General features: G+C 36.7%; 1 protein-coding gene across 2 annotated transcripts in view; it reads right to left on the reverse strand.

The window, feature by feature from the left end:
- The window catches only part of TRHDE (thyrotropin releasing hormone degrading enzyme), a 217,436-nt gene that overhangs the window by 63,407 nt on the left and 127,274 nt on the right, over window positions 1-26,755 (reverse strand). For both annotated transcript variants that reach the window (XM_085320493.1, XM_085320492.1), the window contains exons 7-8: window positions 17,255-17,320; window positions 14,745-14,932 (exon numbers count right to left, since the gene is read on the reverse strand). In XM_085320493.1, coding sequence (XP_085176619.1) covers window positions 14,745-14,932; window positions 17,255-17,320 — 254 coding nt within the window. The remainder of the gene's footprint in view (window positions 1-14,744; window positions 14,933-17,254; window positions 17,321-26,755) is intronic.

Here is a 26,755-nt window from a genome sequence, read left to right on the forward strand (position 1 = left end):
ATTGCATTAAAACTTAGCTAACCTACCTTTTGAATGGGAGAGAAAGTGAACAACCATATCCCTCTCTTCATCCTTGTCAGACCTGTCTCTGGGTCCTACCTCTGTATTTTTCAAAAACCTCCTATATTATTTTCAAGATGAGAAAGCCAGACATGCCCTCAGTTTTGAATGCAGGTCTATCACAGATTAAGAATAGTATAATTCTTTTCTACACTATTTGTACTTTTTTACACTTCTTTCTTAATAATTTCCACTGTTCTATTTACTTGACTGCATTTGCATACTGAGCTGACGTTTTCCAAAATTATCTACCAAAACTCCTTGATCTCTTTTCTGAGAGAGAAGAGTTACTTCAGAACCTATCATTGAGCATCTAAGCTAACTTAGCTGTTTCTCCTCAAGTGCATTAGCTTTGTGTCTATCAACATTAAGCTTCATCTGTCATTTTATCACCATGTTAAACAGAGTTGAGAGGTCCTTCTGTAAATCTTGGTAACTAACTTTAGTTTTTACTGCGCTCACAAAACTCTGTCACCTCACTTTCAATGCCCTTTATCAGAGTACCAAGTAGCACCAATTTTAGCATTGATTTCTCAAGGATTTAATGAGTGACCACCCTCCAGTGAGAAATCTAACTATTTGATTTCTTACTCTTTGCTTTTATTTCTTCATAGAGATCTTCTCTATTATCCCAGTTCAGATTACTTTCTTTAAGAATCTTTAGTAAGGGAGCTGGACCTCCTAAACTACAGTTAAAATGACAAGAGACTACGTAAGTTTAGATATATAGGACATCTACTAATAATCTATTACTACTTTACTTAATTAAGAAAATAAAGTAGAAGAACTCTGACAAGACAAAAGAACAGAACAACGTATATATTTCATGGAAAAATTGCTATTTTAGCATGCTTAATAACAGAAGAAGGGACAAAATTAAAATAATATGCACAAAAGGGAACTATATGATACTCTTAACAGAATRTAAGAAGCATAGTTATTTTAAAGAGTAGTGGTAATCACAGCAAGTAAATTCAAAATGTAGACTATTATAAACTGAAAAGTATCTGAAGAGCAATCCTCTGCYCAAATGCACCAACAATAGGAAAGCATGGTTTCAGCGTATCTAGAAGATGAGATCAGAGGAGGATACACAGGCTGCATTTTCAACTGTATCATACAAAGTTAGTAAGATCCAATTTTTCACATGTGGTAARAAATAAGCCATCTTCTTTCTTTCCCAATCCCTCCTAGTGCAAAATATCTATAGAGTAAGTTTCAAAAAAGCTGTACGGATCTTCAGACAGCTTRCTTTACAGAAATTCTGAGTGGTCCAAATTATTCTGGGTTGGAAAAACAGAAATAATTTATCTTGTATCAACTGGCACTGATGAAATCTCAGTCATCCCCTTTCTATGCCACAGTTTCTTTAAGATAAAGTCAGTTGTGCAAATATTGATGATTACTGTCAGATGAGTGCCACGAGGTACTTGAGACATCTGCCAAGAGCTGTTAGATCCTGGCATATAGAAGCATCCATGGAAGTTCCTGCCCACGTAGTGGCAGCAGAAAGTCCAGCAAGATACTCAATGGTGCTAGTCACCTCTATGAGAGCAACTCTATCTGTTCAATGTTGATAACAATACCTACCATAATTAATTTTTAGTTTCCCAAGGAAACTTTTTTATTTGTAATGGAAAAAGGCTAATGTTCGAAAACGAATCTTTCATGAGAAAGAGAAGGTTTCAGCATAGATTTTCAACTATAATGCTTAAAATACACATTGCTGAAACCTTTTATATCTACATTTTAAATAAAAACTTCCAGTTCGCTGATTCAAAATAAATTTTGGCTTAAATACAAGTTATTAAGGGGAGAATTTAAAATGTACAAAACTGAAATGAACGGTACTGAAATTACTGAATTGAAATGAATGTTCTAAGTCAATTTTTCCCCAATTTTTGCTTTGATTTTTGTCCTGATTTAGTACGGAGAAATGTTTTGATATGTTGCAAATTTCTGTGGGATGGGAATCCATTTCTTGCTCAACTACAACACTTGCTAATCTTTGTAAAGCATTTTGAGAACATAGCAATCTAAGACTTACTTAATATCACTGAAGGATATGATTAAAGCTATTTAACATAGTGAGAAGTGAGACAAAAATAAGTTAAGAATAAAAGGGATAAAAAGAAAATACAAGAGTAAAACTCAGTGGTTAGGACTTCTGCCACCTTGTTTTAACTACTAGATCTTAACATCCAAAATGCTAACTCTGTCTGTTCAGCTGAAAATAAAAATCTCATATGTCCAGAGTGGTAGAAGCTGAGAAACAGTGATGGAGAATACCCAGATTTTTTTTTTTTTTTTTTTTTTTAATAAAAAGACGTATTCTTGGGTAAGCAGTCTGACTCTGAGGAGCAGACAACTTCTCACTGTGGCTGCCTTTGAAAACAGTCATGGTTTCTTGATTAATTATGATGCTGACAGGATCATTTCTTACGGTGGGAATACCTTGCTATGAGCAGTTTCCATGAACTTACACTGTGGGGATTTCGAAGATAAAAGAACACAAAACCAAAGTAATGAACATACATGAGCTCCTGGAAAGCAAGGAAAGCAAGTAAGGCTTACAAAACTTATAAATGAAAACTAAGAACTAAAGGTTTGTATCTTTATTCCTGTTGCATAGTTGGCTGATCTGCAGAGATACGTTCAGTGGACACTAAAAGAAGAATTTAACTGAACAACTGGAAAAGCTTATGACTTATGAATCAAATATCTTAGAGCCTATTATAAAATAAAGGGCATAGAAAGTTGATAACTTGTGAACTAACTAGTGTAACATTTGGACATTGAAAGAGTAGAGCAAAAAGAGAGTAGAGATCTCCCATTTCTTTGCCTTGCCAAGATTACTGCAATCTCTGTTAGTAAGGTAAAAGACCTTAGTTTTTAGTGAATTCAGAAGACTAGAATAACGGAAGGTTCAAAGATAAACTGTTTATGGAAAACCTGAAAGTATATTCAACTGTTCTACAATGTTGCAAGCCCTGTTGCTGTGACAGCTGGAGGCTTGTAGTCCTAGGCTGAGAGCACAAGTACATGAAGTAGAACTTCTCAGCAGTACCAGGGTAAAATTTCGCAACCCCCACTTTATCCAGAGAGCTAGCATTGGGAAAGGCAATTTAAAAGCATCACTGATATTTTCCTAGGTTACTAACTAGCACAGTATCTCATTCAATAGAGTATTTCAGGTTCCAGGGGACGCTCATGCTAGTACCACAAGAAATCACATACTTTTATTATGTGTGATTCTACAGAGTGTTAGTTCTGTTTAAAGGATAAGGAGCAGAGGAGATATTTGTGTTGTGAATATCATTCTCACAAGACTGAAGAACAGAGCGATTTCATTAGATTTAATATGTTCCAGTAAAATGATTGTAGGCTGTGCCCAGAGGCACAACACAGTAGACAAAGATTTTATTCCCACTCACCCAAGTATTACACCTCCTACACAAGCCAGAGTGTCAAGGGATTTCAAGTATTCTGTCAGCACAGATGATGGCAGATAGGAAGGAAAAATTTCACTAAYTTTGTAGGAAAGACAAATACAGGGTAAAAAATGGAAAGTACTGAGACTAACTGGGTACAGGTTGGGGTGTATTCRCTGGTCATCTAGATAYATCCAGTATGATCTTAATCTCTTGTTTCCAGATTGAAAACAATAAGTTTATTGCAAGCAACAATAAGAAACAGGTAAAAAATACTGGCAAGGTAACCAATTAAGTTGGATTCCCCTACAACTGGCATGAAAAGCCAGGCAACCAATACTGCAGATTCGTTAATCCAAAAGGAAGTTGCCAATAGCCAACCTGAATACCGAAAGGAGAGGACTGGTGCTTTATTCACTGGAGAAGGCCTGCCACTGTCTGAATCAGACAGGACTTTCACAATTCAAAGGGTCGGCCACTTTCTGTCTTCAGTGCTCTCTTCAGGGAGGGGAATGAGGGGAGTAGGACCTGACAAGTGGGCCACATCGCATTAATATCAAGAGTTTGACGAACTTGAGCAAAATGAGGAAAACAAATGGTGCTAACGAGGGGATTCTGGCGTCCAAGATGTTCTGCCCTCACACAATGAATCTGTCAGCAATAAAAAAGTAAATTAAGGCAAAAAGAGGGACCAAAAAAAGAGTTAAATCAGGGGCATTAACGACTACATGATCAACCAGATAAAGTCTGCAAGTACTTGTGAAGACATTTACTCCAAGATTATCCTGCGCTACACTGGGCAGAGGCATTTCCAACCCCTTGCAAAAGCAAGAGAAGAATTTGGATTTAGGAGAACTCTGTGAATTAAAGACTGTGTTACAGTACAGTCGTTAGGGAGCTCAGATTGACTGAAAGACAGACTAGTTTTTTCATCCACAAGCTCAGACAAAATGGAGTTAGGGTACCATTTTGTATGCACGCAGTATTGCCAAAGAAGATAGCACAACTGCAACCAGGGCACATGTTATTTGTGTGGTCACTATTTCACCATCTAAACCTGACTGCATCAAAATCTAAGTGAGCTTTTCGTAACCATTTCTTCTTTCTCACTGATGCCTCACCTATGGAGGAATTAAACTTTTTTTTGGCTGAGGAAACCAACCAAAACAAGAGAAAGGCTTTCAGCTCTTGACAGTTTGCTGCAAAGGCAGAGGGTCACTGAACAAGGGAAGGAGCTTATGTGTATATCTGAGAGGCAATCAAATGGACATCGTGTCCATAAAGTCTTTGCATTGATTAGATGATACACAGCGCAGGCTGCAGAGCTCTCTAGACATTTGTAAGCTCTAATCCAAACTCAGGGAACATGGAAAAGTGACTTCTGGCCAGGACTTTCAGCAACTGACTGTCTCCTTGAGAATGCTGTTGAATTTCAAAAGCATGAAACTACCTTTGTGGTGTGAGAAAACAGGACTGAATCACAGATGGAATGACTAAAATCAATGTCTTTTGATATTCTTCTTCAGGATATCAATACAATTAATTACAAGCTTCACAGACTCACCTGAGTTATCCCCATAGCCAACTGACAATTTGAGTTTGTCTGACAACAGACAGTTAAGTAAGTAATGGCTCAGTACTAAAGTCAAAAGCCAGAACCAGCAAAATTTGACGATGATAGGCAGCCTCCTCTGATGTATTTATAGGACACAAGAAAATGCAAACACAGCAGCTTCTGCTGCATTTACAGGACCCAAATAACCCCTGGTGGATCTGAATGGGCTCCAGCAATATTTGAGCTCAGAAGCATTACAAATCTTAGTTTTTGGAGAATACTACAGGTTTTCAGTTTTAAAAGACATGGACTTAATAGATGCCTCTCAGATCAACCGTAATCAGTTGTTGAAACTACCATCTTGTCTATTAAAAGAGAAATTCCCAAAAGCCTAATTTATCTAACATTCATTAGTCTATTTTCTCTGACCTTTTCAAAGGTTCTCATTAGACATGCAGTAGGATTTACCTAAYATATATTTCTGAAAGAAGCAAAACTTTGGGCTTTGGAAGGTCTTTGGAATTGTGGGCCCATTGCCATTTTGTATATGAACTATACTTAGCTACATAACTGGAGAAAATCACAGATGATCAGTATAGTTTGGAGAAATATTTAGAATTGCATGACAGGGTGAATAGGAAGTTTCTATTCTGGTTTTGAAAGATGCTAGCACTTCTGATGGTAAGCCTCTTCATTTGCAGTTCWGCCTCAATACAGCTGCTTATTTTCTCACTACTGATTTTATATATTCTTTTACTATGTATGATTTCATTTAGTAAATTCATATTAAAAGAGATAATCAGATTGGTACATTATAAAATAAGACCTGATTGTTTTTTCTACGAAAGACTGTTTCTAGCATCATGGATTGTTTTTTGTTTTCTTGTTTTTTTTTGTTTTTTCTGTATCAGGATCTAAATACAAAGGGAAAAGGATTTTCAATGCCAGCAGAGTATTACTGGCAGCAGAGAAGAGAGAGCTATGTATTTTGTACTATCAYTGACATAATAACTAATCTGCAGCCAGTGATTAGCATGTTTAATAGTAAGCTATCATCAGAGATGASGATTTTGTGGTTTTCCTTTACTCTGCCATAGTCCTAATTCTCTTGGATTTTACAAGAATCTTCAGACTAATTTTTAGCAAAACTTAAGTACTTGAGTTGAAATAGGGAAAACAGTTCCTTCTTCATGCAGGACAGCTGAACTCTATCCTTGTCAGAATATACATTAATTAGAAGAGACATTCTACCTCTTTGCATTTAAGTGCTATCTGTCTACCTCCCTCAAAACGCTCGTAGCTAAATTGACAGAGAGGGGTTTTATTTTTATTTTGATTTCAGCTAGTATGATGCAATAATGTAATTATGTAACAGAAAGTGCCCTCTTTTGCCAGCTGAAGGAATACTACCAGCTTCCTGCATAGAGCTTTTTCTTCAGCATGTTCAGACAATGAGAGTGGTCGCTTCTAATCTGGAAGAGTGCTCACGTTCTTAAGGAAATTTTTGGAAAATCTTAATAATATTGAACTGCAGTAGTGACTGTCTGATGCACCCACCTCTGAAAACACAGTTTCTATCACATACAGTGGTAGTTACTCACTTGTGAACCTTACAGGAAAAGGAGTATATAATGGGGACACAGTCAAGAGAAAGTAGCTCTGGTTGACAGTATTGTGATCCTTTCACCCTGCTCTTCTAAAACTTCAGATTTCAAAAATCTTCATGGTCAGACCCACAAACAGACTGACATTTTAACTTCTACAGATGCCAGAGGAYGATTCATACACCTCCAAAAAGGAAGGAAAACATGCTTGTTTTGTATAGTWTCTTTGTGACAAAGCTGCTGTTTGGCCTGAAGCTGTAGTCCAAGTATTCAGTTGCTAACAATTATTGAAAAAATAAGTTCTGTGAATTGGCAACCGGTTCCCTTGATATCAGAAGGACTATTCACTTTTCAGACAGAAGAGACAGGTAGTGTAAAGTATATTTGACTCTCAGTTACGGTTAATGCTGTCAAGTTCCCACTCAAAAACAAGGACAGAGATAGACAGCATGTGTGCTGCATTTTCAGTTTTCCTGGATGCTATGTGGAGTTTTCTGCCAAATACAAYCCCTTACCAATGCAATGAAATGCAATGCATAGAAGAAAGTAGTGGAACTTTTAAAACTTTGAGATTCTTCAAGTCTTCAARAGCATTGTGTCAGTAAAACACTGTGATGTCAAAGGCTATGTGAAAAGAATTCCTGATATTACTKGCTGTTCTGTTTGCTTGTGTATTTATAGCCATACTTGAGTGGTGGCTTGTAAGAATTGSCAGTACAGAGGTACATTTCACASTATGATGARAAAAATTTGYGCACATCACGAACTGAGGGGCTGTCCTGTGATGACAGCATGCCCATTCTATTAGAAAACTGCAGTAYGTCTTTGGCCATCCCATATAAGACCTCCCTTCTTTAATCTGATTGCTTTTTTAAGGGTAGACTCAAGGTAATTTAAATGAATTCTTTTAAATTAAGTGACCTGATTTAAAAAGAAAAAAAACATTGTATAAATCTGACTACTAAACCTGATACTCAATACAAATATTCTATGCAATTTTASCTTACTATTTCAAACCAAAATAAATGATAAATGAGGTGGTTATAAATATTTTGAGGCTCTTCAAAACTGACTCATTTCAATGTCAGTGCTAGCAGAGTATCTTACTGAATTTAGAAACAAGTTGTGGGCAAAGAACAAACACTACAAATTCTTTTTCAGTACATGTCTTTTTTTCCCTACCTACCTTTTCTTTTTTACATTTAAATACAAAAGGCTTCGCTTTCAGAAGTGACAAGCAATTTTGGATGCTGAGTCAGAGACAGGTAGAAAGAAGTTGGTTATAAGCAGCACCAAGTGTCTATTCCAACAGCTGCCTCGTTATTCTCCAGTAACGGTCTTTAATCTCTCAGGCATTCTGTGTTCTGTCTTGCACCAGTGCAAAATGTCCTTGCAGGATTGCACACAAGGTGCTGACCTTGCAAATCCCTGTCTCCATGAGTGCTCTACCCATGAGCAGAGTCCCTTGACTACAGAGTGTAGACCTGAGGTATCTTTGAGCCAAATTAGTCAGGAATGGAGGAATGTGTTATGGGCTGAGGAGGGACTAGTGCTCCCTGTGACCCCACTGGTCAGATGTAGGAGTAAGAAAGCAATTTAGCTATCCCTACAACTCTCCAGTACATTCTCAGAAACTTACAGCAATGCATTTTGCAGTGTGTTCTATTATTCAAAATTTTTTACTCAGAATATTATGAACTTAACCAAGATTAAAATATAATTCCTATGATAGTTTCTACTTTGTCAGTGAATTTCCCTAAGAATCCCTATCTTCTCTATAAATTTTGAGATTCTACTACTGACCCTGAAAGCTCAAAAGGAGATAAGGGAAAAAAAAATCATTGTTAGAAGCTTAAATCTGCAAAAGGAGGAAGAATATATAAGTAATTTCATCTTCTGATCTACAATTTCTATTGCAAAGCCAACAAAATGTGACATTTATCCACCTTCAGCCCTACCATCACCTCTGAAAYCTCTGCCAAATGTTGTTTATTCTTTCCCCAGTTCTGCTCTCCACTTTCACTGAAGCTCCCATCTTGACCGCCCCCTCTATCTCCCTGTCTTCCTCATTTGCCTGTTACAGATGCACAATTTTAATGACCATGTCTGCACCCTGCCACACTCCATTGCCTTCTCCTCTTGCATGTTAGGCAGCTCCTCACTAGCACKGTCACCCTGATTCTCCACTTAGCCTCCGCACCTCACTCAAAATCAAAACATATTGCTGTTCTCAAGTACATGCTCTTTCCCTCACCATGAATACATTTTAATTAATGTGAGTTAATTAACTGATTTTGGTACGTGGCAAATTCCGAGAGTTAATACAAGCAAATAACATAAGGAAAATGGCATAGTCTATAGTGACAATAAAATATAGCAGCAGCACTGTCAGCCTAACTTCYGTCAGGATATGAGAGTGCTGCTACCACACAGGAAGCAATGAGGCAATACACAAATTCTATCTTCTTTAGCCCTCTGTACATTGTAAGACTGAAAGTTACCAATATCCTGCACACCAGAGCATCCTTGAAGTTTGCCTAGTCAGAAGACTCTCTCACAAACAAAAGCTGTGAAATAGTTTGGGAAATAAAGTGTTAAAACTGGCATTTCTGAGATCCGTGCTAGCAGCAACAATCTTGCTGGAGAGATATCAGCACAGAAATTTGCAGGAACAAATTTTAAGAGCATTTCCTATTCTGATTTGATAATAATACAACAATCAAAAAAGCCTCTAAAAAAGGTGAGACAAAAGACTGAGGATTCTTCAGTGGCACTCACACCAAAAGACATCTTATTGTATCAGGTAGAATGTGCAAGGAATGGGCTAGTAGCATCACCACTCAAGAGCAAAGCTAATCCACCTGCACGTGCCTGAGACAGGCTGGTTTCCTGCAGGTCACTCCAAGCAGCAGATCTTCTGTCTGCTAGTTTGCACGAGAAGCACCATGCACAGCACCATCCTCTACCATACAGCTGAAGCTAAGGATTGCCCTGGTACATATTGGAGGACAGATGTATTGGCATTATAGAGTGATCTTCTACTCAACATCAGCGTACAAGAAAAGAGAAGGTGCTCCCCACACTTCCTCCGTCTTCTGCAAGAACAAGTAGTTTCAAGTCACTAGTTGACCAGCGAAGGACCTGCTTAAATCAGTGTCTGGCTTTGTTCACAGATAGCTCTGCTCTTTACTAAGGATTCTTGATTTTTTCATCTCATTCTTGCTAATTCCTTTTCCTTTGTGTCTCATGCACTAGTACCTTCCTCTCTTAAAGCCCATTCSCTTCACCTTTAGTATAGCCAATATAGTTAGACATGGTTAGGTCAGTCAAGATGAACCAGAGTACTGCATCTACTCCCTAGGTAACAGCACAAAAGTTGTTTGTAGTAGAAATGCTGATATAAACTTGATCATTCAGGTATAGTAAAGATGAAAGACAAAACAAGAAAACAGTTTTAAGCTTCACTCAAAGGACATGAGAAAATAGAAGATTAGATGTTTTTTTCCCAGAGATAGGAAGGTCCATCTACTCAGGCATAATATTTGGTAAACTAATACTGCATTTTTCTGTTTATATTTTGTTAGCCCTTTTTCCTCAACTCAAAGATACTAAAGATACTTATTAGCACTCCCCTTTTGCTCCTAACATTTTATGTTTAACCAGYCCATCAGCTGGTGAGTTCCCCATCTCTGCTCAGGTGATAGCACCATACAAATCAGTAAGAATAAACGTGGCAATATCCAAACATGGCTATGCTTTTCCTAGTCAAATAATTATCAGCAGAGACACAAGCACAGCCCATTTTTTGTGCAAAGTCTGAATAAATGTGCTTTGTGTAGGGAATTCAAAAAGATTTGAAGGGAAATAAATTCTGTTAGTAATCATTCAGCTTGAAGTGGAGTGAATGCAGAGCAGCTCTGCTGCCAGCTGTACATCCTTTCAGCTGTAGTGATTACTACATGGTATTAGACTCATGAATCTCTATAGCTCTAGCTTTGTTGGTTGTGTCCTTGCCTTGCAGCATTTCACTAAATTTTCCCTAGTCCAGCCACACAGAGAAAGACACTATGGACTACGGACTATAGCATGTACAAATACACTGTCTATCTCCCAATTTACACCYTTCTCCTTTTTCTTCTTCCTCACAGCTAACTGTCTTCAATGCCTAGCAAGGTATTTCCCTTGAAGGTATTATCACGAAATAGTATACCTTAACTAGTGAAACTGTGTGTATGATAAAAATACTGTACAAGTGAAAAAATACTGCTTCAGCAACATGAACTTCATTACTTCGAAACATTAGAAAAGTTACTTATTTTTGAAGAGATGGGTTCTATATATYTTTAAAAGGCAAAACTTGTATCTATAGCCTGAAAACTTTAGTCTGTTCTTCAATRTAGTATATAAATGGTTTAAAGATTTCATCAAAACTGATTAGTTTATTTTCTATACCACAGATTATTTTTCATAAAATTTTTTGTCAAATCTGTGACCCATTCTTGTAATGATGGATGAGTCTAGTGCCTTAAAATCACAATTTTCTCAGTCAGTAGGGAAACCACTGAACCCTGTCAGATGGAATATCACCTCATCCCCTGTAGCCTTATGTTGTAAGAGTATAATGTATCCTCAGACAGGTACACATGAGTCTAGTGCATATGAATGGAATTAAAGGATTGTTACTCAGAAGAAGACTATGAATAATAGAGTATGTGACAGAAGTTACAAATTTTTACTTGGATAATCTCAGCTTGCTGAAACATTATCCCAATCACAGGCTTACAGATCTGAATGGAAACCCAACGATTCTGTCCTTTTCTAGGAATTCCATTCCTCAGAAAGGTGTCTGTCATTGCTAGTTTTGTTCTCTCATAAAATCCATGTTCAATTTGCACAGAAGCATTCTATAATTTTATTCCAAACGTTAGAGCTTAGAATGCCATACAGTCAATGCACACAATGTATATCTGTGGCCCTTGAAACACATCTTTCTACATTTTACTTAGGGAGAGGGAGCTCAGTGTTATACAAGGTAGGAGAAACAACTATATATGCTTGTTATCTTCTGCAGGAAAATTAAAGACACTTATATTTATGGTTTAGACAGAACTAGGAGTAAACTCCTGTCAAAAATATCGACAATTTTTATGGTTTGCCACTTAGAAAAATCTGCTTGTTGCTTATATATTCCTCTATATGATTTTGAAGAAAAATTAAATGCACTTCACATTTCATTTCTAACAGTTAATTGCTGCATAAATATGCAGCATAAAGAGAAGCACAGACATTCTGTAAAACTAAAATGACTGTAAAATATTCATTTGCCTCTTTATTTACATTTTTTATACAGATGCAGCTGAAAGACCTACCCTAAATTGTATCTTCCTAAAGGAAAGCAAAGTTAAATTTGCCTAAAGAGGGCCTGAACCAGAAGTTTTAACTTTCCATCACAYTGGAGGTAATAGAACTGACATTTATTGCTGTGCCACGTTGAACTAAAGCCCCACCTCTGGATAACTATTAGATATAAATAACTGGATAACTGGGTAACTAAAGACTATTCAGCAGGCGTATGCTTTAGGAACCATCTATTGAGTCTTCTAGTGCATATTATGTCATCTGTTTAGATGATGAACTCCTGGAAAGGCTTGGACTAGCATGTTTTTCTGTGTTTTGTGCAGCTATATTATTTACAATGTTTAAAATGATAATCGTGATTAATCCATAGATAAACTGTACTAAGGAAGCCAATATCATTTGCTCTGCAAGAGTAGTGCCTCGAATGTGGCATAAATACAATTTGYTCCCCACTATTTACAGTACCTATTATGGTTCCCCAGGGAGCCATGCATCCAAGGCTTAATTCACGAGTCGCTCAGAAGAGATGAGCACTGATTTTATTGGACTGTGAATTAGGCCACTGATACACAACACCTCTAAGCCTGCAGGCTGATGTTACATATGCCTCTGTGCTGCCCACAGTATCTACCTATGCTATCAGGCCCCACTGAACTGGTCAGCAAACCCTTGCAACTTCCTGACCACAATGATCTGCAGAATCAATCAGAGCGCTGCACTTCTCAATAGGACTGAACGTCCATTAACATGTTTTTTTTTATTTCCAGTTGTTGCTCCCATGTGTACTTGCAGAAAAAACTGGCCCCTTACGTCATGTCATGCAAACTCTGGGTCATGTAATATTGCAAATCAACATGGAATAACGTACTATGTATTATCAAATGTTATGACATTAATGCATTTTTCCCATTTACAGCTTTCATAAGAATCCACCACTGAAACAATGGTGACATTTTTATTAAAAAAAGAAAAAGATCTAAATCATGTAACATTTCTGACACAAATATTAAACTTACTTTCAGAATGTTAATCTTGTTTTTATACCAAATTTGATGATATAAAAGGACTTCTGACAACGCAAAGTCTTTGTTTCAATCGGGGTATGTGTGTCTTTAGGCAGTGCACTAATAAATTATATGATCATTGCTGTAATATTGCAGACACTAATTTATAAAAAWGCCTTAAAACTTCAAAATAATCTGGGAGATTATTTTTGAAAGGTGATTGGCATAGGTAAGTGTCATCTTTTGCTAAATATATATGGCTCCTGTTTGGAATTTATACTCACGCAATATGTTTTTCAAATGCTTTTAATGGGAAAGTGGCAAACTCGCTCCACCATTTAACCGTTTAGTGTAAACATTCCATCTATAAAGCCTTCCCTGGGTAATGAGCTTCCTCCCCATGTGTTCTTAAAAAGCTATGCAAGCACAGAGAAAAACTAATCTGAAGGGAGACAAGAAGGGGAAGGAAGCTTGCCAAGGAGATGCACATAATACACACTATATTGTCTATTTAGACAGTAAACTCTCAGCAGACCAAAGCTGTTACCTTTTTCTATGCTCTGTAGAGCTCCATTGGTTGTTTTCAATGTTTTAGAAATTATAATTGYGATAAAGTTTGTAGATAAAATCTCCTAAGAAATTCAACATAATTTGCTCTGGTGGAGCAGGATACATATCTCAAGATATGCATTAAATTCTGAACATAGGAAAATAAAATTATTAAGAGTCTAATTCTCACCCCTAAGATTCCAGCTGACAAAATATTACATACACAGTAGTCTTTGCTCATGAATTATAGAGTAGCATAGTTATTAAAACAGATACTGAGTAACTGACAAATCTATCTAAGAGAGCCTCCAAAATGCTTAAGGCTTAATATAGCTATATTTACAGATGGAAGGCTTTACAGATGGAATGCTTACACTAAACAGTTAAATGGTGGAGCGAGTTTGCCACTTTTAAGCAATCAAAAAACTAATAAAGTTGTTTATTTTTTTATATATATATACATATATATATATATATATATATATATATACACACACGTGTATATGCAGCTTTATGTGACAAGATCAGGATTCCCAAGCACCATCCAGCAATGTTAACTTGTCTTTGGGATGAAGGAAGTGTGTGGAGTCAGCTGGGAGCATAAAGAAGACAATCTAGGAGGTGGGTAAAAGATATGAGTTGATTTCAGCCATTATAACAGTCTCTATGGGACCAGTTAACTGGCTTTAAAACTGAAGCACCTTGCCTTGTATAGGGCTCCAGCTCAGCTCTTGGCTGCTTCCCAGGTTAAATCAAATATRTATCTGATACATGGTCACATCTGCCAGTCTACTACTTAAATATGAGCATGGAAAGGTCTGGTCTGAGGAATTACTTTATATATATATACATATATATGCACACCAGATCCTTCAATCATGTTCCAGCTTACTTCATGGAGTGTGACAAAAACAAAAGGAGAGGAAACAGATGCATAACATAAGACTGCATAAAAGCCAGAGAGATGCAAATAGGCACATTAAAAGCTTTATCTTGCTGTTCTATTATTCTAATGATTTTGTTCAACTCTATTAACTAGCTTAATCTTTAATAAAATTCAAATGGAAGGACTATCACATGCTCTTGATTCCAGGCAAAGTTCAGAGATTTCTACATAAAATCACACATATGAAGCACTTAACTATAATTTCTTGAATGAATATTCATTGAGAAATGTAAGTACCTGTTGTCTCCAAAGTCAGGATCCTTGGGTTTAGCATCACTGCCATATACAAAACGCTCTTGGGAAATTGTTACGATATTCTCTGTAGTTTCATTTCCCAAGATAGTAATAACAGGATAACCCATCTGCAATGTCCACTGATCCATTACTTCTTGGATATTTACAAATTTTCCAACCTTTTTTAAAGCCTACAAGAAAAAAAAGAASAGTTTTAATATGCTGAAACAATACCACCATCCAATTTGTAAACTTTGTTGTTGTTGTTGCAGAAGATCATCATTAGTTTTAGAGGTTTAAATAACCACTGTGCACACACACACACATCTTTACAACCAGTATCTACACACACTATGTAATTACACCAGTAGTCTTCATATATCATAAAGCACAATATATAGCACAATCAGAAAGTCATATTTTCCATATGATTCAGGCATTTTTGGCATAACAGAAGAAACAACCTGGTTTACAGGTTGTTTGCAAGAGCCACAGAAATATGAGGTTGCTGCTTCCAAAAGGCATTCTTGACCAACAAAGGTTAAAGAAAAGACACATTTTCAACTGTTAATTGTTGTAGGGTACTTAGAACAAGGCATATTCAAAGGGCCTGATTTCTGAAAGTACAGAGTATCTCTGGTCTGAAAATCAAATGTACTTATTTGAAAATACTGTCTATCAAGTCCAGAGTGAGGCCATTTTTACAAGGACATCCCCACCTCCTTCAAGGAGGTGCAAGGCTGCACCTTTCATATCTTATGCAGGATTAATATGTTCATAGTTCATACACTGTCTCAATAAAAATGCTATTATTATACCATTCATTTCAACTCAGAGATACTACTGCATAATGGGAGAAGAGACTGAGTATGAGGAGAATGACAGACACTGTTTCCTCTTCAGTGAAGGAAATGCCTCTGGCTGCCAAGCAGGCCTGGAAGACAGACTGAACCATCCAATAGATCTGAATACACGGTACAGCCTTGTTGGTTATAGCCCAGAATAGTCTCATTCTTGTGCCTTTATACAATGCTGTGGGTTTTGCTGTTCTCTGAAAAGTATGTTAATCTCTCTGACCTGTAATCACTGAGAACTGTCTCAAATGCTTTACCAGAGGAAGACATCACGTAAGAAGCAAGAAACATTTTTGCAGTGGCATTCAACTTCCAGTTAAGACTTTTAAGAGCCTCARTGTATGTCACATGCCTAAGCTCTAATTAACAGCACAGACCAAAGGCTCAGTTCAGCTGCCCATACATAGATGGCTAATGTCATTTGACCACGATCTGCCATTCCAGAAAGCACAGATTTCCCCACAAATCTTGCGTCACATCCATTAGCCCTACCTGAATGTCCTGGTCATCCTATAGTGCCTACACTGGCACTAGTTGCCTATATTTGAGCAACTGTCTCAAGTTCCTTATCAAGAGCCAGTGGTTCAGGTCAATCTTCAGGCAATCACCTAGTGKCTAGTGAACTGAATTGCTTTCAATGATCTGCTGATGATATTGAATAGATTTATGGGACTGTAGTTGTTCCTGTTCATCTAGTGTAAACAGAGACGTCCCACAATATTTACCACATCCTCCAGAACTGGTGGAGCTACTGCAGTCATGTGCTTATCTGAAGTGGCAACTGGAAGCCAGGTGGTATAACTTAAGGCAAATGTTAGCTGCCTATTAATGGGCAACCGAATCCAGCCCTCATTAACAATAATCAGAGCTTAGATGACTAGCTTATAGAGAAATATCTACACATCTAGATAAATGCAGGTACCTTAACTTCCAGCTGAACCCCAGCTTTGGTGTCAACTAAATCTAATTGGTTAAAACTAGATTCCCATGTTTGCTCATGGCTTGAGTTTGTACTCATGCCTGGACTCCTTGAGTGTCTCCTGTATTGATTTGTACTCTGAGTGTGCACACTAGCTCTCTAGCTCTCTTACGAAAATTAGCTCTGTCCTTACACACCCCTGGACCTGGGACTAGAACCTCAAGTCTGACTTGGTGATAGCAATGGGACCACAGTCATAGCAATTGTGATTCTCTGCAGCATGCAAAGTGTTACAGTAAATAGTTACTTGTTTACACCAAACTTTAAAGCTTTACCAGTTTTGCCCTTCATACAAATTGTAACTCCATGTGCAATGACAAACGCACCTGATGCAAATGCATCAGCACAACACTTTCACACGCTTTACAGCTTCTGGGCCTCAGTCTGCTGCCACTAAAGTCAATGATAGCAGATTCCATGAAATATCTTTTATTGCAGAGTAGTGACATAGTACAAACAAGGAAATATATTCTAACATAGCACAGAATAGAAATACTAAGAAAACATACTTTAATATTGTCACTCTCTAAACTCAAATGGAATTTCTTTGCATCAATTTTTAAATTTGTTCTAGGACCTGATGATTTCAATATGCACTATTCACCCCTGACCTCACCAAGAAAAATACCACAGTAAAAATTCCTGCATCTCCCTCAGTACAACAGATTAAAGCACTTTACCTTTGACAATGTGTTCCAGAGATCATTTCTGGCTGCATTGCTATACTTGTGAATGGTTAAATAGTCCTACAGAAATAAAATAAAAACACAAATCAGTATTACTATACACAAGCCAAGTAACTAGAGCTGTGACTCACTGGTATTATAAGTTAGATCACATTAACGTTTGCATTTGTCAGAAATCTAGAAATATACAATACGTTCATCCTAAGGGAGCAAATAAACAGCTTCTTAAGCTAGTCTACAATGCAAAAAATGTTGCTAGGAATTTCATTTAGAGCATTCAGTGTTCTTCCTTTTCTGTGTAAGGCACTCAATAAGCTAAATATTTTGAGCCTGCTTTTAAAATATTTGTGTAATCTCAAAAAGGTTTCCTAGATAATTCTTGAAAATGAAAGGAGATACTTCTGATACCTAGTACTAGTAGCTATTGTAACAGGTCATTCTGTGTCTAGTGTCAAAAATTCGCTTACTTTGATAGCTATATTTGTTACAAAATATTTAACTGAGATATATTAACCTGCTATTGCCTGAACCATAAACACCTATTCAGCTTACATGTCAAAATATGTAATACTGGCAACTCAGGCCATAGCAGATTATCAGAAAGGCTCTCCTCTACAGGAAGCAATGGAATATGCGTACAAGAAAATGGGGTGACTGGAACAGGTCTCTGTGCTTTTGCACAAGTACATACATGCGTAGTGTCACTGTATATATGACTCAGGACTGAGTGAGTTATAAACTGAATGCTTTTACTTATTCAGCTACCATTTCAGTGAGTGAGTGTTCATTCTTCTCGTACAGAAAGCAGAAAGATAATGCCTGATAAGCTACCATCATATTAAATTAACTTCCCAAATTAATAGTTTAAGCGTATCACCCAGTTAGGTGTGGGCCTTCCAGGCACAAAATGCTCTTACTTTTTAATGTCATCTGGCGAGACAAGACTATTAAATTCCTACCTTCCTACATCCCTCATTCAATTATGGAACTGAAATTCAGCAACAACTATTTGAATAACATACATTTGCAGCATTTTGATTGGAAGAATTAAATAAAAAAAAAAATCAGAGGTTGTAAATCAATGAGTTCCCCTGTATTTGAATTTCCATCATCTTCACTTTACACAATGGTAGCAGACAAACTCTAATTTACAACACAATACTGAAATCCGGGACAAATTTGCTGAGTATGTTATCTGTGCTTTGTGTGAAGTAGGATACTTTGGGAATAATTAGTATTTGGAAAGCAAATTTTCTGATATACAAATTGTAGCACCTGCGACAGATTTAGCTTTTTTTCAGTCRACTTATAGTACAACAGGCAGCAACTCCCATTTAATCACAGGCTAGGAAGGCTAAATGAGAACTGTGACTCCGTTAACTGCAGTRCCTAGTCTTAACAATGTCATGAAAATAACTTAGATAAAAGACAACATTAAATAGGCTTCACCTATACCATACTGTGCTTCCATTTTGTCTAAAAATACAGAATCATCTGAGGTACAGTGAAATATTCAATAGCTTTCAAAGCTACAGAAGTTTCATTGCAAATTAAGAAGTTAAAATAAGGACAAACAAAAGTAGGACAAGGTAATAAATAACAACAAATATACATATACATATTCTAASCGGTCCTCGAAAATGCTGCATGTTAAGTTCTTCTGAGAGTTGTTTTCAGAATCATTGTGCACCATAATAAAAAGAGTGGAAAATTTAAGGATTTACTCCAGACAAGCAATAATCCTGTTTACCAGTCTACCACTATACAACAATTTTGGCTTTTACATTTTAAATTCAGAAAGACTGCAAAGAGATGAAATGCCTCTCTTCTTTTATTTTGATTTTTATCTCCCAATACACAGGTTGGTAGGCTTAATGTGGCTCTTCATTCACAATTAAAAATTTATTACTTTCCAATCTAGCATGTTTATCATATGACAGAAAACAAAAAAAAAAACATAGCATTTATAAGGAAATAAGAAAATACAGTGATAAAAACAACATAAAAGTACAGTCATGGTACCATACAATTCTATCACACTTTTTCATTATCTCAAAGCTGCTTTGAGACCATAAACACAGCCYCAAGCGAGGAGTGTTACCTCATATATGCTACCCTAAAAGCAGTCCTGAATGACAGTATGAATGAGAACACACTTCCAGTGGTAAATCTATATTGCAATGCAAAATCTGAGTGCAGTTTATACAGGCACAAGAACATAACGTTGCTGTACCAGGTGCCATCAGAAGTCCACATATACCAGTATCCTGTTTTCAACGTAACCATTAACAAACACCTTGAGAGAGCATAAAACAGGGCAAACATACAATGATACTTCTCCATTATACTCTCMCAGCATCTGGCATTTCATGGCACAAGGAATCCTGAGCAGGTTAGTATCTTGTATTTAATAGTTATCTCTGAATTTGGCCAGTCGGTTTCTGAACTCATTTAAGTGCTTAACCTTTGCAACGCCTTACAGCAAAGCACTCCACACTTCAGCGATCCATTGTGTGAAGATGCCTTTATTTGTTTCAACCATCTGTCAGTCTACTGGTGTCATCTGCTGCACCTTAGTTTTGACTTTAGAAGAGACAGGGAACTATTGTTCCCTACTCCTCTCTCTCCAGGCCCATGCATGCTGTTACGCGTCTCTATTACAGATGCCCTCATATCAGAGCATGCTTTTAGGCTGAGGATACCAATAGGCCTAACCACTCCTCCTTATGCTACATTTTGTTACCAATATTGCAACCCAGGTAGCCTATTTTRCACTGTTTTTCATGGGTTGGTCCTCTACTTAAAAAAGGAGGAAAGGCTTGTTCATATCAGCATCAAATACAACCTAAGGAGTATTAAAACAGGAGCCAAAGAGCTATTCATAATCCATTTGTCAGTTCTAAGGATGGAACAAGCAGGAACATAATACATTTTTCCTCCTGAAGACCCACATCTAAATCTAAGTAGCTTGCAAAGGGGCAGAAGAGAAGTTCTTGTTCACTGTTATTCTGCTAGGTCATTACACCAGCCACCCTTTTGGCTTTACACTGAACAGAAAAGAACGAAAGCAAAGAGAAAAGAGAAGTAAGCTGCAGAACACAAAAGGAGATGACATGGAAAACACATCTGTCTGGATTTAAGCTGCACTCAGCTCAGCTCCAAAGGAGCTGAAGTGACTTAAAGCAGCTTTCTCATAWATACGTATGCCTAGAACCATCTGGCTGCAAGGCTGTCTCCCATTATAAAGTTACAAGTCTATCACCCATAAAAGTTGTCCCATCAACTGGAGTATGCTGGTGCATCGAGATATGCCTCAGCCACTTCCCTAACTTTCAGCTATAACCCTGTGATAAGCATTAGGAGTAGAGGCAAAGATGGCATGAAAATCTTTTTAACAGGCTAAGATTCAGGAGGGCTCTTCTACAATTTCCTCTTTCTGTCCTTCATTGTAATGTTGTCTTTAAGCTTGTTTTTTGCCATGGGAACAGTAAGAAAAAAGCTCACAGACTCTGGGCCAAAGTGTTACTCAACACGAAAATTAATGAAACACACAAAAATTATGATCATACGGTTTTAGGTTTTCAGGAAGCCTCTTCCTGTAATTATTCTTCCTAACATCTTGGCATCACAACAGGAAGCCACTCTTTGGCAAAAAGAATAACAGAAAGTGATCTTTTCACCTCTATCAGTAATAAAATGTAATCAGGTAAAGCGTTTTCGTGATATTTGTTTCAATACTGTCTAATAGCAAATACTGAAAAGAAATTCAAAATCCATCATGCCATGAAAATGAAGCCCATTATTGCATGAAAAAAACCTAAGATCTTGAAAAAAAAAATGCCCACAGATAGAGACTATAATATAAAGCTTTGTCAAATAATAATCTCAATCTCTGAAGAAAATTAAAAGCCTTAATACTTTGAATTTGAACTTTATTACTTATTTGAACTTTATTACTTTATTTGAACTTTATTACTTGAATATGGAAGCAGATAGCTTGAACAGTAGTAGAAATAGGAGCATACACAGTGAAAAAGTGCTAAAAGATTTTGAAAGATGTTTTTACTAATACTGTATTGATTAAGCTTGCAGGCCCTTTATTGCACTAGACTTTTTTAAGAAAAGAAGATTACTTATAAAGAAGTCTTTTATCCCATTGCAATCTTAGTTCTCTCAGTACTGCTAGGGATTGAGCCTACTGGTTCTAAAAAATGAACTATTCCGCCATCCAAACATGATAACATTCATAACTGATAAAAGGTAGTGACTGATAAAAGCAGGGAGGTTAAAAAGTGTAAAGGGGGGGGGGGAAGTCTCCAAATACGTATCTTACTTGGAAGGAAAACTTCAAATCTATAACTAGGAACTGAAATAGCAGTGCTAGGATGAAATTCCTTTCTTAGTTTATCYGTAAAGAGTTGATTGTTTGACTGAAGGAATGGCTCCCAACTTACACGAGTGGTGCTGAGACCAAAATCTGATCAACAGTTTAATAACTTCACTTTCTCTGCTAAAGATAACTGGGAAATTCTGTTACATAAGACGACGGAGAAAAAAGTAGCAAAATATTTCAGCATCGAACTCTGATGGCAACGTTCCTGTGATGTATACCTCTCAGTTCTCAGAGCTCACAGGAACAGCARTCTTGCCTCTGCCTCACTCTTTTGTCTTTCATTCCTAGTCCTTCATATCCTCCTCCCGTCAGCCCAGAATATGTTCATGTCAAACAGTTTTATATGACTGCTGTGTCTGACTGGAGATTTAGAGCAGCCAATAAAAACATTCAAATCAGGTGGAAATCAGGCTCTAGGGCTCCAGCTATTAAACCCAGCAGGTTCATTCTCCCATAAATTTGTATACTTAAGCTTTCACACCGGATACAGTCTAATAGATGCTGATTATAACACGCCAACCTTTTTTTCCCGTTCCCTTCACACTGCCAGCATCAAAGTTGCTATCTTGTATTATCTTGACACCAACTAGCATTCAATTAAAAAACCTGCACAAGAGTCAGAGGGAGAAAGATGCTCTCAAAATGCTTTTGATAGTGAGTGACAATCAAGAGGGAGAGAGAAACAGCGGTAAAGCATTACCAGCAAGGAAATAAGTAAAAATTCTTGTGAGAGGAGGTCAAGACCACTGAAGAGCTAGAATAATCAACTGGGCTTGTAATATTTTTAAATTGTACAAGAGACTTGAGAAAGAGTCTGAAGGAAGAGAAGTGATCGTCTTCGTAACAGGGCAGTCAGACAAGCAGCAGAGTACAAAAAAAAACTCAGTAAATTCACCTGCTTGCTCATGGTAAACTTTATTTCAGGCAAAGTGGATAGCAGTTAACTCTATCTGTGTCAGAACTAATCTCTACCAGTGAGTCAGGCTGCAGAGGTACCAAATTGAAAGAACAGCTGTGATCAGATCACTTATCAAATACTGCAATACTGCAAAGCCAGAAAAGAGAAATCGGGAAAATGTTCTTCCAGGCCCAGCAATCCAAAAAACTTCTTCAACTTTTACATCAGTTTAACTAGGAGCGCCCAAAGCTGTTTGCAGGCACTCTTGTCAGAAACTGACAGCCCTCAGATTACACTGAAGTTATGGAATATATTTTAACTTTCATGAGTGAGTTCTACYCAAGGATTAAAAATGTTGACATCCTTCCTGTATTTTAATCAAGTATTACATTAAAATATTCCTCCAACAAAAAATGAAGTTACTGGTTAGCCACCAAGCCAAAGAGAATCAAACTAATAAACAAAAGTATTTCAACYTATAGTAACAAAAAAACGATACTGAAATGGCAGGCACATAACAAGTAAATGGCCATAGCTGCAGTTTAAACAGTGCCCAGGATATGAGCTAGGACTGAAACTGTCCCAGACATTTTATATAYAGGAATATCATCAACCATGTTCCTGTATCATTTTTGAGCTATAATTTGAAAATACTTTGGTGGTACAGCCAGATTAAATACCACAATTCACTGCTCCTCCTTGTTCAAATTCCCCTATCTGTGAGGCTACTTTGTAAACTAGATCTTTGAAATGATCCAAATAGAAAGTAACATTATCATTCTGCACCAATGGTGCTTTTCTTCCTGTATCCAATGTACCCAAGAGACTACAAAGTCTTCTGCTAGTATCAGCGAAGGGGYACTGGATGGCAATGAGCAGATGGAGGCTGCACTGAGGAAAATACAGAGGGAAACCTTCTTAAGCCAGCATCTTACGAAGCTGTGCGCTGAGTATTGTGGAAGAGACATGACCGAAAGAAACACTTTTAGAAGACAGTTAAGAGAAAGATGATCAATGTATCACAATTGAGGAAGAGAAAAAATATTCTGAAGTCAGTGCATTTCTCTAAAGAAGATGCTGAAATGCTGTTTTCATTCTAATAGTTGTATGGTACCATCCCTCATCAATAAATTAATTTCTACAATTAAAGTTACCAGTTTCTATAGTTAAACTACATTAAACACTATGAATGGACACTTATTCAGAACTGAGGCAGACTAAACTCAGTGTCTTCTTTCATGCAAAATGTTACAAATTAAAATAAATGAAATAAAGGTAACTTCAGTTTTGAATGTGTGATCACATGGGCTATAATGTGCTTAAACAATCCAATTATAATTCACACTGTTGGTTAATTTGAATGAACTTTCCTATGCCCCTGTRTAGATACAGCCTAAACTTCATTTGATTAGCATTAAAAACAAAACTTGGAATTAACATTTTACAAAACTTTGAATGTGTGAAATATATAGCTGCTACAGATAATTATGGTTTTTCTCCCTATTTCTAATAATTCTACACATATCAGTGGAGCTACCTGTTGAATCTCTTCCAAATAGAAATTTATTTTGCTAACATATTTAAAAATTTGCAGTAATTCTAGCTGTCTCCTTACTTCTTGAAAGTGGAGTACCTATAAGAAATGTGGGCTTGGCACATAGGACTGCTTTGGGATTTTTTTTTAAACTTCTCCAAATCTTTTTTGTCTTTTTCTTTAAATAATGAAACCAAAGAATTATCTCATCTTTCTTTTCTTTCTACAATCACAGTTTCTCAGCTACTATTTTGTCCAGGTCTGTACTTTTACAGTCAGTTGCACTAAATTAAAAACACTTAACAGCTAGYAATTTCAATGCTCCCAATAATTCAACAGGGCAACCACATGACAGAYATTTAAATGTCCAATATACCAGTAACTTCCTAGTAAGCTTATAGATTCAGAAGTACAAAAAGGCAAGAAAAGATTAAACATAGCCTGAGAGGTATGCAACATACTTCAGATGTACCGTGCAAATATTCACTGCAGCAGCATTTTGCCTTCTCTTTGGACCAGCACCTCAGTAAAAACGTAAGGTCCTAGTGATGGAAGTCAGTGGAATCCCATCAATGTACACTGGCTGAAAATCTAGCCCTTTATTTTCAAAATGTATATTTAGTATTTTTTCACAAACAAGTGTTAAAATGCTCACAATGATAAGCAATTGGAAAGTACTCACTGTCAACATGTCCTATCTGCAATTAAAACATTATATGCAAACAGCAAGCTGTAACTAGTAATCAGGAAGAGTGATACTCGAACCACATATGGAAATGAAACTTAATTTTCTCTAGAGCTAATGATGCTGAATAGGCCAGCATATTACAGTATTTTGCATTGTCCTTTTTCCTTTGTAACRTAAAATATTCCCAYGTACTATGGCAATAATAAGATCAGCCATACTGCCATTTTGGCTTTATATGGATCAATGGTATTTTTAGTATTGATTTCAGCGGGAGAATTATTATGGCAATGTTGAGAGTTTTTGAATATCTCATCTATGGTGTTGAAAGTGTAACGCTCAGGTAAAGGATGCAGATAGGACCTGAGCCCTGTTCAACAAAAGAACTTAGCAAGAGAAAGGAGAAGGAGAGAAAGAGTAATCATTAAGTCAGCGGGACTGCTTGCTTCACTCTACACACTTCTTGTTCATAAGGAAAAAGAACAGTACTGTAAATCAGGAGTAAATCAAATGAGATCAACATGGCCTTGTCATTTTCATTCCAATGTGAGGAAAGAATCAAACCTCTAAACACTGCAAAATATTCATTTTTGCCATTGATATATCTCTCTGAATTGCAACTAAGTAAATCCAATGTGAATGGGACACTTTTAAATAAAATAGATTCAAAATTGGTACTCAGGCAAATCTGCAGTGTCATATATGCTACTTTAAAATACATCCAGCTTTGCTGGGAACTCTTATTAAAAATCAGAATTATTAAATACAGAGTCTTATTTCCCTTATAAAATTCAGCTTCACTATCAGCTACCAATCTGAAGAGAAAGGAGGTTCCATTTTGAAATATGGTAACAGCAAATTGCAGGGAGGTGGCAAAACAATTTGCATTGGAAGTCTACAGGGAACTGTTAGAATTGCAGAGTTACTGGTCATTGCCTAGCAGAGTCTGATGGTGTCTGCTCTGCAGTGAGACATCTGCTAGTATATTAAGCTCTTCTTTAAGGAAAAATGTATTTGATGTATTATTTGGTAGTGACAATAAACTACTGAATTAAGATCAAACCTTACAGAGGTAAAGTACTGCTTGAAATTGAACTGCATGTATTTGACTGAATTTGTGCATTCATTTTAGTTCTGCTTTGTTTGGTTCTATATAATACACTTGAACCTGAACACAGATATTGCTCAAAAAATGTATTTTTAATGCACAGAAAAAAATTATGATTTTTTTTCCAGAGAGATTTGGATGGCACTTGCTAATTATGACAGGTTGGCTGCTCATTCTTGTGCATTAACTTGCACTATGTCCATGGATTGCTAAGCATGCAAAAAAATCTCTGCTGTACTTTTCTACAATAAATTTTCAACAGAAACCTCAGAATGAGAAACACTGTTTTCATGCTACTTAGTATGAGGAAGTCACTAGGAATCTCTTGAGAAAACTTATTTAAAACATGATTTGCATGTCACTGTTTCTGGATCATAATATGCTGCAACTTTTTACAGTAACAATGAATAGTAGGCAGGAAAAGTTGTAACAGTGAAGCTTCAACTTTGCTTATAAATTATTCGTTTTCTGTGTCAATCTGGCAAACGCTTATTCCTGGGGTAGAAGACCTTCATAAAACAAAGTGACTAAAGCTGCATTTGATACTGCAAAATGTAGCCCCCAAATCAAACTTTCTCATTTACAGTTGTCTGTACTCTACTGCATATACCTAATGCTATTTGTTTTTATTTTTTTTTTACTTTTAAAAACAATATATCATTCAATCCACTGGGAATTCTACATTGTTTTAATAGAGGAAATTATAGCAAATATTACTATTGAATTTTATGTCTATGTTTGGTCCTAATAAGATAGTTAAAAGATTTGTCTGTAGATGGAAATCTGTCCAAGGTCCTTCTAAGCCTCAGGGGGGGACCTAAATCCCCATCTCTGCCTCCCAGGACAATACTGTAATAGATTCTTCACGCTGCAGGTA

The sequence above is a fragment of the Rhea americana genome, unplaced genomic scaffold (genome assembly GCF_003343005.1).
Source record: "Rhea americana isolate MKP2758 unplaced genomic scaffold, rheAme1 scaffold_64, whole genome shotgun sequence".
NCBI lineage: Eukaryota > Metazoa > Chordata > Aves > Rheiformes > Rheidae > Rhea > Rhea americana.